General features: G+C 40.4%; 1 protein-coding gene across 1 annotated transcript; it reads left to right on the forward strand.

The window, feature by feature from the left end:
• The first annotated feature begins 946 nt into the window (after positions 1–946).
• sfxn5b (sideroflexin 5b) lies at positions 947–13748 on the forward strand. Its single transcript, XM_026329630.2, has 14 exons — positions 947–1250; positions 7506–7574; positions 8081–8158; positions 8376–8402; positions 8511–8565; positions 8649–8674; positions 8822–8875; positions 9205–9261; positions 9505–9570; positions 9963–10053; positions 10298–10413; positions 10649–10734; positions 11175–11292; positions 11548–13748. The coding sequence occupies exons 1-14, from the start codon at positions 1194–1196 to the stop codon at positions 11623–11625; spliced, it is 978 nt and encodes a 325-aa protein (XP_026185415.1). The 5' UTR covers positions 947–1193; the 3' UTR covers positions 11626–13748.
• Positions 13749–13757: the final 9 nt, after the last annotated feature.

Consider the following 13757-nt stretch of genomic DNA (forward strand, 5'->3'; position numbering starts at 1 on the left):
AGATTTTAATATGTGGCTTCACAGAAAACCTATGCACCGTTGTGATTTATGAGATTTGATACTGTTGTAAATTAAGTCTACTGCATTTCCAGGAAGCTGTCCTTGTACTGATGCCCCAGTGAACTTTTCATAGCTCTGCTTTCGTTGCCATTATTACTGGTTTACATTCTGCTCTGCACTAATGTAAAATGCAACAGCTTAGATGACATTTTATTCAAACTGTAGGCTCATGAGATTTGGTAGAGTTCCTGTTTAGACTGAGACATCTGGACAGCCTCGTAAAAGTGGTTTGTTTACATTTTTCTGGCCTATTAGGGATAAAGAAAAAAGACTTCTGTCTCCAGTATTAGGAAGCAAGATGATAACTTTAACAGTATTACACTACAGGTCAAATCCTCACTGGAGTCAAAGTTTGGGAAGTGTTATGAACAAAATGTGCATGAAGAATTAAACATGACTATGCTAATGATGCAGCAGAATAATCTTGTCCAGGGTGTACCCCTGCCTTTCACCCAAAGAGAGCTGGGATAGGCTCCAACAGATCCCTGTGACCTTAAATAGGAATAAGGAGGTATAGATGATGGATGGATGGATGGATGGATGGATGGATGAAGCACAATAAATGGAATATAGGTCCCCTGTCTGATAAAGGGACTATTGGCCTTGACTCTCCTATAAAATTTCACTTAAAACGTTTCTTCTTTTACTGTATTTGTAGATTTTTCTGATTTATCAAATAATTCATGTGTAAAACACATTTACAGAGCTGTTGACAGTGTGTTGTCATTGGCTGCAGTAAGACAAGACAACAGCATCACAGAAGTTTCCAGTGTATTTACAGATGTCATGATTTTTGTTATTTATTAAACCAGAGCTGAACATTAACTGACTCCATGCAGACGCTTTTCCTGCTCCAGGCCACACCTCTTCACCGAATCAGCCTGGCACCTATGGGTGCATCAACTGTTATCTCTCCCAAGATCAATCCGAACAGTTATGCAATAGCTTTCGCCTTATCGATTATTTGGGATGTGTAGTCATGCGGTTCAACTTTGCCAGCGTTAACGCAAACCAGAGGACTACACATCCCGACAGGCTCAGCGGCTCCATGTAGTTACACGCTGAATGTAGTTCAGCTCCACTTGAAAATCCGTTCACGACTCAGTTGGTTAATAAATAAGTAGTTCGGTGTCATGGCGGAGTCTGCGGCTTGTCCTGCTTTCCAGCTCGGGAGACCCCGCTACGACCAGGTAGGTCCCCTCAGTCCGCCGTGCACGGCGCGTCCGTGACATTTGTTTTAGAGGTTTTCGGTGGAAACATCCTGCCCTGGATGCTCCCACAGCCAAAGTTATCCCCGATCCACGATCCGATTCTTTAGGTTTCGTGCAACTTTCACTGGCAGTGAACTTGTGGGTGCGATTAGATGCGTTTTGAGTTTCCAGTGGTGGAGATGATTGTTTGTCATCTCATCTCAGCTCATCTCTACAGGCTGAGACCTGCAGCCACGTTTCTTCACTTTATCACCACAGCTGCTTAATATGTTGGTTTTATTTTAGCTGCTGTAGATTTGTGACTTCTACAGTATTTCCAGTTCAGTTCACACATTAAATACCAGGATGCTTTTCACAGACTGACTGTTGTTCCACTTCTGATCGAGATTAATGGGCTGTCCGTCTGTAACTGAAGCCCATTACTCAATTTCCCGTCCTCAGAAATTAATTTGCGTTGGTCAGCCCTGAAAGATAATGTGACCTTCACGTTAGCTCGGACAGCTCACTACCTGAGGAAACTGTTAATTGCCGTGATTGCTTATTATTTTCTTCGCTCTATTATTATGATTATTATTATGATCTTCTGTACACTACAGCTAGAAATATTTTTCCAGTTCTAAATTGAAGATTCATGTAGATTCATGTGCTTGTGTCATAAAAATGTTTCCACCATTTCCACCAGAATTTTTTTTTCTCCCAAAAACATGTTTTTCCTCTAATCTCTGCCAAACTTGGCATATACCATCCAGCCTGGCCCTGGATGCTGCCTTGTCACCTGTCATTTCTCTTAAACAGTTTCAAAAACCTTTGTGCGCGGGGCCAAATATACACAAACTGACCCAACCCTTGAATGCTTCATCCAGCTGAAACCAAATTATGCTCCTGGGGTGAACGAGTCTTTATGGTTACAAAAATTAAATGAATGACTACAGATCACGACAACCTAGAACTAGAAACATGTTTTCAGACATGTTTTCATAATAGTATATTCATGCTAAAAAATTCATGCTCTCTTAGTACAGAGATGACAGATGGTGAAATGCATAACATGTGAGATGTTATCAGTGGCGCCACCGTGTGGCCAGTTACAAATCTCTGCATCTTTTAGTTTTCCAGTCTGTTCCTCCCATATGCTTAAAGAAACGATGTATCTAATGTGCCCACATTCAGATGTAGTGTTTCTGTTTTGCTGTTAGCAGATGTCTCCTTATGCACACTGTGACTGAACACACCCATGGGTGGGTTATTGTTTGAAATGACCTGGAAGGTCAATCAAACAACAAACAACAAAGAAATACACAGAGAAAAGACACAAACAACTACAAATAGATGCAACAAATAATTGGGATGTGTACTCTTGTCCAATATAAACGTGTAACGATAGATACACACCACAACCACAAAGAAACACAAAACCACTTCAGAGAGATGCAAAATGACCAGAGACAGAAAACAAGACATGTAAAACAAAGCAGTCAGAAAGACGTGTAAACGACCGCAAAGACGCAAAGCAGTCAGAAAGACGTGTAAACGACCACAAAGACACAAAGCAGTCAGAAAGACGTGTAAACGACCACAAAGACGCAAAGCAGTCAGAAAGACGTGTAAACGACCACAAAGACGCAAAGCAGTCAGAAAGACGTGTAAACGACCACAAAGACGCAAAGCAGTCAGAAAGACGTGTAAACGACCACAAAGACGCAAAGCAGTCAGAAAGACGTGTAAACGACCACAAAGACGCAAAGCAGTCAGAAAGACGTGTAAACGACCACAGACACAAAGCAGTCAGAAAGACGTGTAAACGACCACAGACACAAAGCAGTCAGAAAGACGTGTAAACGACCACAAAGACGCAAAGCAGTCAAAAAGACGTGTAAACGACCACAAAGACGCAAAGCAGTCAGAAAGACGTGTAAACGACCACAAAGACGCAAAGCAGTCAGAAAGACGTGTAAACGACCACAAAGACGCAAAGCAGTCAGAAAGACGTGTAAACGACCACAAAGACGCAAAGCAGTCAGAAAGACGTGTAAACGACCACAAAGACGCAAAGCAGTCAGAAAGACGTGTAAACGACCACAGACACAAAGCAGTCAGAAAGACGTGTAAACGACCACAGACACAAAGCAGTCAGAAAGAGGTGTAAACGACCACAGACACAAAGCAGTCAGAAAGAGGTGTAAACGACCACAGACACAAAGCAGTCAGAAAGACGTGTAAACGACCACAGACACAAAGCAGCCAGAAAGACGTGTAAACGACCACAGACACAAAGCAGTCAGAAAGACGTGTAAACGACCACAGACACAAAGCAGCCAGAAAGACGTGTAAACGACCACAAAGACACAAAGCAGTCAGAAAGACGTGTAAACGACCGCAAAGACACAAAGCAGTCAGAAAGACGTGTAAACGACCGCAAAGACACAAAGCAGTCAGAAAGACGTGTAAACGACCGCAAAGACACAAAGCAGTCAGAAAGACGTGTAAACGACCGCAAAGACACAAAGCAGTCAGAAAGACGTGTAAACGACCACAAAGACACAAAGCAGTCAGAAAGACGTGTAAACGACCACAGACAAAGCAGTCAGAAAGACGTGTAAACGACCACAAAGACACAAAGCAGTCAGAAAGACGTGTAAACGACCACAGACACAAAGCAGTCAGAAAGACGTGTAAACGACCACAGACACAAAGCAGTCAGAAAGACGTGTAAACGACCACAGACACAAAGCAGTCAGAAAGACGTGCAAACCACCACAAAGACACAAAGCAGTCAGAAAGACGTGCAAACGACCACAAAGACACAAAGCAGTCAGAAAGACGTGTAAACGACCACAAAGACACAAAGCAGTCAGAAAGACGTGCAAACGACCACAAAGACACAAAGCAGTCAGAAAGACGTGTAAACGACCACAGACACAAAGCAGTCAGAAAGACGTGTAAACGACCACAAAGACACAAAGCAGTCAGAAAGACGTGCAAACGACCACAAAGACACAAAGCAGTCAGAAAGACGTGCAAACGACCACAGACACAAAGCAGTCAGAAAGACGTGTAAACGACCACAAAGACACAAAGCAGTCAGAAAGACGTGTAAACGACCACAAAGACACAAAGCAGTCAGAAAGACGTGTAAACGACCACAGACACAAAGCAGTCAGAAAGACGTGTAAACGACCACAAAGACACAAAGCAGTCAGAAAGACGTGTAAACGACCACAGACACAAAGCAGTCAGAAAGACGTGTAAACGACCGCAGACACAAAGCAGTCAGAAAGACGTGCAAACGACCACAAAGACACAAAGCAGTCAGAAAGACGTGTAAACGACCACAGACACAAAGCAGTCAGAAAGACGTGCAAACGACCACAGACACAAAGCAGTCAGAAAGACGTGTAAACGACCACAAAGACACAAAGCAGTCAGAAAGACGTGTAAACGACCACAAAGACACAAAGCAGTCAGAAAGACGTGTAAACGACCACAAAGACACAAAGCAGTCAGAAAGACGTGTAAACGACCACAAAGACACAAAGCAGTCAGAAAGACGTGTAAACGACCACAGACACAAAGCAGTCAGAAAGACGTGTAAACGACCACAAAGACACAAAGCAGTCAGAAAGACGTGTAAACGACCACAGACACAAAGCAGTCAGAAAGACGTGTAAACGACCGCAGACACAAAGCAGTCAGAAAGACGTGTAAACGACCACAAAGACACAAAGCAGTCAGAAAGACGTGTAAACGACCACAGACACAAAGCAGTCAGAAAGACGTGTAAACGACCACAAAGACACAAAGCAGTCAGAAAGACGTGCAAACGACCACAAAGACACAAAGCAGTCAGAAAGACGTGTAAACGACCACAGACACAAAGCAGTCAGAAAGACGTGTAAACGACCACAAAGACACAAAGCAGTCAGAAAGACGTGTAAACGACCACAGACACAAAGCAGTCAGAAAGACGTGTACACGACCACAAAGACACAAAGCAGTCAGAAAGACGTGTAAACGACCACAAAGACACAAAGCAGTCAGAAAGACGTGCAAACGACCACAAAGACACAAAGCAGTCAGAAAGACGTGCAAACGACCACAAAGACACAAAGCAGTCAGAAAGACGTGTAAACGACCACAAAGACACAAAGCAGTCAGAAAGACGTGCAAACGACCACAAAGACACAAAGCAGTCAGAAAGACGTGTACACGACCACAAAGACACAAAGCAGTCAGAAAGACGTGTACACGACCACAAAGACACAAAGCAGTCAGAAAGACGTGCAAACGACCACAAAGACACAAAGCAGTCAGAAAGACGTGTAAACGACCACAAAGACACAAAGCAGTCAGAAAGACGTGTAAACAACAATAAAGAGACAATGTGGCTGCAAAGAGACTCAAAACATCTATGAAGAGAGACAATCAGTGTGTCTTGCTACTATGTAGGAGGGGCTTAGGGCTTTTAACATGTCTGTGCCTAAGGGTCCATTGTTTCATTCTGAACACACCAATTAACACAGGATGCATGTTTCACAGAAAGTCCCAGATACACCCTTTGTGGATTACTGTTTTTTAGTGATTACCATCACACAGTCATGCTTAGATCATCATCATTTTAAGGAAGATCCAAAAATATCATTGGTTGCCAGTTCTTATCACTGATATAATGCTTCCATATATAGTTCTTATAGTTTGTAAACCTCTTTGCCTTTCCATTAGCGATTCAGTGGCTCACACTGGGTTGATGAAGCTGCTATAATATTTCAGTATCTTGCATCAGAGCAGTTAAAATGAGGCCAGTTCTTGAATCAGCATATATCTTGCCTGCTTTGCCTGTGCTTTCTGCTGCTCTCTGTCTCTGCTAGCCTTGTTGTGTACTCTCATGGGAGCTGAAACTCATGCATAATTAAAGCAGGCTCCTCACATGGATCCGCTCTCCCTTCCCCACTCTTACCAAACAGCACTGCAGCACACAGCCTGTCAGAGGAGGAGACGTGTGATGGAGCAATGGCAGTGGCAGGAAACCTAAAGATACAGAACAGAAAGATGGTTCATCTACAGCCTTTAGGGCTCTGGAAGTTGTTTCCACTCATTCCAATTAAGACCCAGAGAGATAATTAAAATACTGAATTGTTCCTTCCACTGTCTTTGCACTGCATTTCCTGCCTTTAACATATCTGATACATTTCTCAGAGGGAATCTGATTGAAACTGCCGTGTTGTCAACCATCTGGTTTGCCAGGCAGACTCTTGGCAAAAGCTGCAATTGGACCTTTTCAGACTGCTGGCACACACATACTTTAGTAATTGGCATGCTGATGTAGGCAGTGAAGGGAACAGAAAACAGGGTACTTGACCAGTAGATTCAAGCCTCACCAAGAATGTGCTTGGTAAATGTAAACTTGCTCAGATTGTTGGTGCATTATGTTAAGAACCAAGACTTTAAAGGCATATTTTACTTTTACATCTCATTTGTATTATGTGTCCTATTTTTGATGATAGGTTATGCTTTGGTGTTTTACCATTGTACAAATAACAGACTGTTTTTCCTTAGAGCAGCATTTGAAAGTATGTCTTTGTTCAGTAACTTCTTATATGTGACACTTTTCTGATTTACTCAACTGCTCAGTGTCATTAAATGTGATTGTTAGGTTGTGGTGGTGGTGTATTATTGTTAGCTTAAAGAATCATACACACTTCTAGAAGAAATAGTGTTTGACTAAAAAATAATTAACATTACCGTAGTATAGATAAAGCACACAGTGTGTTCAACCTACATAACGGCATTTCTCCTTGTCTGCCCTTTTGGGCTTCTGGAGAAGTTGTCAATCAATCACAGTTAATCACAAAAGCAACCAATAGCATTTACTGACAGAAACGTCAGTAAATGAAATGTGAGCCCACCCTCAAATCAAAACCAGCTCTCATGTTATGTAGCACATAAAAATGCTAATCGAGCGTAGAGAGCGGTCGAGGGAAAGCCACTTGGTGAGCAAGGAAAACCTATCAAATGAAGAGAGGAAAAAGCATTTGAGGGGAAAAAAAACTGTTTGAGCCTGATATAATGATAAAAATATGTGCATCTCTTCTTTCTCTGTGCTCACAAGTGGGATATTTGTGCTTGCGGGCTGTTAAAACGTGCAGATCTATGTTTTTGTGCCCTCTAGTTTTGACATTGATGTAATGCCATATGTGCTGTCAATAACAATTAACTTTGTCACACTGTCTTCTCTAGGGGTCATTCCTGGGTCGTCTGAGACACTTTATTGACATCATTGATCCTAGCACCCTGTTTGTGTCTGAGGTAAAGCTCATAGATGCTCTATGCACAGTCCAGGTTCTAAGTATTTGAATCATTACACATTTCTTTGGTCTCCAGGCTCTGAATAGTAGATACTGCATGAAAGTGACAGCTCTAATTTTAGTTTAACAGTTAATATCAATTTTCCCATTAATCTAATTTCTGTCTGTAGGTCACATTAAATATGTGTTGAATTGAAAGAGTTGATTAGAATCAGATATTTTTGAATTTTGATCTAATTCTCTAAAAATATATTTGAGGAACTTTGTAAAAATAATAAACCAACAAATTATCATGCAGATTTATATAATGTAGGTAACTGGTTGTTGCAAACATGTGAAGACTGTGCTCCTTTTTTTAGATGATGTTTATAGTTGCTCAGAGTAATGCATCCAAAAACTTTTCATTAGCATCGTCATTGAAATACAACTTGTGTGTCAGTGTTAAAATCTAAAAATGTAAAAACATTCAGACATTCTTGTTATAATTTTTTTTTTCTGTGTGTGTAGAAACAGTTGAAAGAATGCATCAAACTCCTTGATGACTACAAACATGGCAGCCTTCCACCTGGAGTGTCCGACCTTCAGGTGAGTCCTCCTGGATGTTGTTATCGTTCAATACAATATGTTCCAGTGTGACAAAGTGACATCTCTTCTTAAAGAAAATTCATATTTCATATGTACAGTAGCACATGTTGCAGTTTATACTTGAAATGCTACACATGGCTACCAAATGTCAAAAATGAAAATGTGAAGCTAAAGGTTAATTGTAGTTCTTTCTCTCTGCATTGCTATTCCTGTGTAGCTGTGGGAAGCCCAGAAGATCAAACAGGTAAGTGAGTCATGGGTCATAAATCAGGCCAGGTTAACTACACCTCCATACATTCAAGCCTCCAGGCTCCTGGCAGCATGAAGATGACGCCATGCTCTCTGCACGCAGGCCATCATTCATCCTGACACAGGAGAGAAGATCTTCATGCCATTTCGAATGTCAGGTACGACCTCAGATGAAGATCTTTGCTAAACGTGTTGAAGTTGGTCATCATTTTTACGCTGAAACCATGTTTTCACTGTGCAGGTTATGTACCATTTGGAACACCAATTGTAAGTCCCATATGAAGATCATGCATTTCATAGAACCCCCTTGGCTGTGCAGATATCCATGTACATGCTCATGTTTGGGAACAGATGAAATGAGACTCTGGACTTATTTTATCCAAAAATAAGCTCTTATTCCCTGGTTTCATCTAGGTCATTGGCCTTCTTCTCCCAAATCAGACTGTGGTGTCTACCATTATATGGCAGGTACTGTAAATAACATCCATTTAGTAAAACTATTGCATTTACTGTACATGCAGGTAAGTCTGCTTTTATTCAGTGCTGCTTACCTGTTCTACGGTGGAATATGGACTCTATCTATCTATCTATCTATCTATCTATCTATCTATCTATCTATCTATCTATCTATCTATCTATCTATCTATCTATCTATCTATCTATCTATCTATCTATCTATCCTTCCTTTACCTCCATCCCTCCCCCTTCAATTTGTTCTTTCTTCCCTACATACTCCTCCTTTCTTTTCATTCCTTTAACTATTATCACTCTCTTATTTCCTTTGCTTCTCCCTGCAGTGGCTGAACCAGAGTCACAATGCCTGTGTGAACTATGCCAACCGGAACGCCACAAAGGTACAGTAGGAGCCACTCACATTATATTTATTCCTTAGCTTTATTTATTACTCTTTATTAAATCAGATTTCTTTTATGTAAATTTATTTTGGTAGATTTTTAGCTGTTGTTGGTTTTTATTATCCCCAGAATAGAATATTGTGTTTAATGGTTTTTGACTTAAAGAATTATTTAATTTGTTTATTTATTTGGCAAAGAATTGTGTCAAAACTGTGACACAATATTTGTTTCGTCCCTCGTCAGCCGACACCAACATCCAAGTTTCTTCAAGGCTATGTAGGAGCTGTGACCAGTGCAGTCTCCATTGCAGTGAGTGATATCAGCATTGTATTTCAGGATAGGGAAATACTGAATATTATCTGCCCATCAGTGAGAGCAGTAACTTTAGTCACAGAGTAGTCATTTTTAAAAACAAGTCCTAAATATTAAGTTCTTTAGCTAAAATATGTACTTTCTTCTTCTTCTTCTTCTTCTTCTTCTTTTCCTTTCCTTTTGGTTGCTCCCTTCAGGGCTCGCCACAGCAAAAATAAATTCGAAATGCCCCTCATAAAAGTTTTAGCAGTACACTTCAGTATAAATGACTATGTTTTAGCTGCAGTAAAGTACAAATTCTAACACTATAAGTAGTTAATAATAGTGTTACTGCAAATGCAAGGAATCCTTTTACTGTATATTAGTAGTTGTGTTTTTGTATTTCATAGGTGGGACTGAATGTGCTGATTCAGAAGGCCAACAAGTTGAGTCCTGCCACCAGAATGATAATACAGAGATTTGTCCCCTTCCCAGCTGTAGGTAGGTTGTCAAAGGACCCCATGTACCAGCTTTAACTTCTGTAAGAATTTATTTCGTAAAATTTAGTGTGCAGTGTTTTACTGAGATGTACAGCACGCAGCAGTGTTAAATTTTTGTGCTTAGCTTTGTTCTTAATTAGAGTATTTTTTGAAAGCATTTCATTAAATTCCTTTGGCCTGTGTCTGTATTTCAGATATATTTAGAAACATGTCTGAGCTGCTTTTTTCTCTCTCTCTATCCTCAGCCAGTGCAAACATCTGTAATGTGGGCCTGATGAGACACAATGAGCTGTCTGAAGGTATTGATGTGCTGGATAACAACGGGAAGGTGGTGGGATCTTCAAAAATTGCTGCAAGACATGTGAGTGGCTTTTTTTCATACTCAGCCTACTTGTTAATTGAATGGGCTGACGTGTTTATGCACCTGAATTGAATTGAAAATGTGATGGGGACTAATAATAGGGAAAATGCACCATTTTCTGCTCAGCTCCTGTCACTCAGCACCCATCTGATCTCATGAAAGAGAAAAATTAAATCCAGCTCATTGCAGTGTTTGAAATGAAGCGTATGCACAATGTTCTCATCTTTTTCCCCAGGCAATCATGGAGACCGCTTTCACACGTGTGGTCCTCCCGATGCCGATCTTTGTCCTGCCACCCATCATCATGTCCTACCTAGAGAGGTTTGTACAGATATACATTGGTGCCTTTTTTGAGCTGGGTTTGCAATTATTGTATTATGTTCATTACTGGTTTTTCTGCCAATTATTTCTGTGATCAGATAATTTTGTAATTAACTAAAGATGGCCGTGTCATACCCTGTCTTGTCTGAGCATCTGTTGGAAACCAAATGAAATAATACAGTTTATAGTGATTCACACATAAAAAAACTTTAAGTGCAATAACATATAAAAAAACTAACTGGGAACACATCTGCACTTTGACTTTAAACTTTCACACAGACAGATAAGTCTCCCACCTACTAATTGTGAAAATAGCTCCCCCAAATCTACACAATGTTATAACCAGATCTAAAAATAACTCCAGGCTTTGCAAGAGTCTTTTGGGATCGATCCACACAGCAGGCTCATGTTTCCTTTTATCTCTGTCTTGACTTGCATAGGCTGCGATTCCTGCAGAGAAACCGCAGATTGTTGCTGCCCATCCACAGCATTGTGTGCCTCATTACCTTTGGCCTCTCCCTGCCTGTGGCCATCAGTCTGTTCCCCCAGATGTCACAGGTACAGTAGAGGAGATATTGTCAGATGAACTGCCTTTGCTGCTGGCCACACAGCCCAGGCAGCATCTGGTATAAAAAAAATCTAATTACATACACCCGGCTTGACATGCTCAGGCCTAACCCAAAAGCTTTTATTCACCTCTCATCTTCCAGATGTCTCTTCCCACATCTAATTAAAAGTCAGCATGATTTTCAGTGACTAAAGACATTGATGTAGAGCTAAAATTCCTACCTTGGGTTTCACCTCTTATTGCAGATTGAGGTCTCTCGCCTTGAGCCGGAGGTCGCCATGGCAACAGATTGCAAGGTGGTGACCTACAACAAGGGTTTATGATGGATGGCATGTTGTTGCAGAGGAGCAGAGAGGACAGGGAGCGAGGATGGAAATGAGGCTGTGTTGTGAATGGCTGTCAGGGACAAACTGCTGTAAGGTTCTTTCTGTTGACACATTTGGCAACTATCTGCTCCAATGTCAGGACTGTAGACCATCATGTACTAATCCAGGGTTTCTAAACCTTTTTTATGGTTTTCATGATCCATTTACTGAATTATGTTTCTGGCCATGCAGAAATGATGTATTTGTTACATCAATATTTTGACATTACTAATATATGATAGTGTTTTCCAGCTGTATTGTGACTGCTCCTGTTTGTTTTGAGCCATTTTAACTAGGACAGAGGTCAATGACCAAACCTGTTAGCAAACAGTTGACTATTTATTCGCATGTTCAACAGATAAGGAACAACTTTTTCATTTCTTTTTGAGGCATCTGATGGATTGAATTCCCTCTCTTTAATTATCTCCACCAACTTCAGAGAAAAAGATCTGGCTCTTTAACTTCTAAATGCCCCTCTGTGTTCACCAGATAGATACTAATTTGTTTCTCTGTCCTGTAGTGCAGAGCAGGTAGTGTACAGTGGGTTTATTAGAGCTTTTCCATTGGAAATAGCTGCTTGCTGTAGCCAAAAATAAACCTGATGAGAGGTGAGACTGAAGGCTGGGAGCTGGTAAACAAAAACAGTGAGAGTCTGCAGAGTCAGTCTGGGTTCATCACATCAATCACTCTTCCCATGTAAGTGATCATGTGATCTACTGGTAATATATAAATCTGAATTTTATCTGCTGTAGTGTTTTATGCATTAGGTTGTATATCACCACATCCAAAGATGGAGCAGGACTTGCCTGTGTTGTTAACAGGCCAATATTTTGGTACTGTCCACAGGTTAGCCACTGCTTTTAAATCAGCTAACATTAGATTAGCCCATTATTCCTAAAGCACTGGTTCCCAAACTTTCTTCTGAAGCTACATGTGGTAATGTTGCATATCAGAGGCAGATCTTTTTCTTTGTTTTGATTATGGTTTGTGAACGGGTAAAAATCTTTTAGTTCTCAAAGAAAACCTGTAGTTGAAATGTTTTTTTTTTTTCAATTTCCCATTATGTTAATTATCTTGCAGTCCCTCATAAATGATGCAGGCCTTTGCAGTGGTCCCAAGCCCATTGGTTGGGAACCATAGTCTAAATCTACAAGTCAGAAGCTCTTTGTGGATTTGTATCAGAGGACTGTTTTAGAGCCTGATAAATGCTAGATGTTTTTAGGCTGATCATGACCAGCATGTGTACTGTGCAACACAATGAACAGCTGAAAAAAAGATTTCAGGCCGCTCTCATTGAGAAGCTAGAGCACAATGATAATAAAAACCATGTCCCAAATGATCTGCTGTTTCTTTTTACTAGCAGCTGTCGGAATAAGCTGCTATTGTTGCATGCGCAATAAACTAATAAAGGCTGATATACAGTAGGGGCACAGTCAGGTTATTGGTCAGACTCTAGTGTGTTGTATTATTGTGCTGGAGCTGTTTGTCAAATGAAGCTCTGAGTGAAAGCTTCTTCCAATTATGTTTCTGACCCGTGGGAATATATTAATGTATGATATATTCTTAGAAACCCAGCGCTATTCAGGCTAGGTGCTAATATAGTCTGAATAATACAGGACTTGATCACACCATAGCCAGTATGAGCATGTCTAAGGGACCATGGAGGCTGTACTGTAAATGTAGTTTACACACTATGGAAACTCATAAATAACAGATGATTACATTTTAAGTATTTTAAACTAACTAATGTGAAAAAACATTCAGCACTGTACAGTCTTTGCATATGTCTTCTACAGTAGCCAAATACTGTATATTAACTCTTGTTCCTAACTTGTCTTAAGGGTATTTTGTTTCACTCTTGACTTTTTGTTATACCACTGCTTAATTACTTCTTTTGTACAAAACTTACAACATAAAATGATAACCTATATATGATACATCTGATTATGAACTAGTATTTTTAATTCTTTGTATAATTTGATTCTTCTCCTGCCACTACAAATGTATTAAATGTTTGCCAGTCAAACTATGAAACTTTTATGATTATTATTTAAAATTATATAATAAATACTCTCAATTGACTTTCTTTC

This window comes from Mastacembelus armatus, chromosome 10, assembly GCF_900324485.2.
Source record: "Mastacembelus armatus chromosome 10, fMasArm1.2, whole genome shotgun sequence".
Taxonomy (NCBI): Eukaryota; Metazoa; Chordata; class Actinopteri; order Synbranchiformes; family Mastacembelidae; genus Mastacembelus; species Mastacembelus armatus.

What these genes read in the sequence shown, in the direction of transcription:
- sfxn5b (XM_026329630.2), top strand. Translation starts at nt 1,194, where the DNA reads ATGGCGGAGTCTGCGGCTTGTCCTGCTTTCCAGCTCGGGAGACCCCGC. An exon ending in GCACCCTGTTTGTGTCTGAG is followed by an intron (nt 7,575 to 8,080) that starts GTAAAGCTCATA and finishes CTGTGTGTGTAG; the next exon opens with AAACAGTTGAAAGAATGCAT. An exon ending in AAGCCCAGAAGATCAAACAG is followed by an intron (nt 8,403 to 8,510) that starts GTAAGTGAGTCA and finishes CTCTGCACGCAG; the next exon opens with GCCATCATTCATCCTGACAC.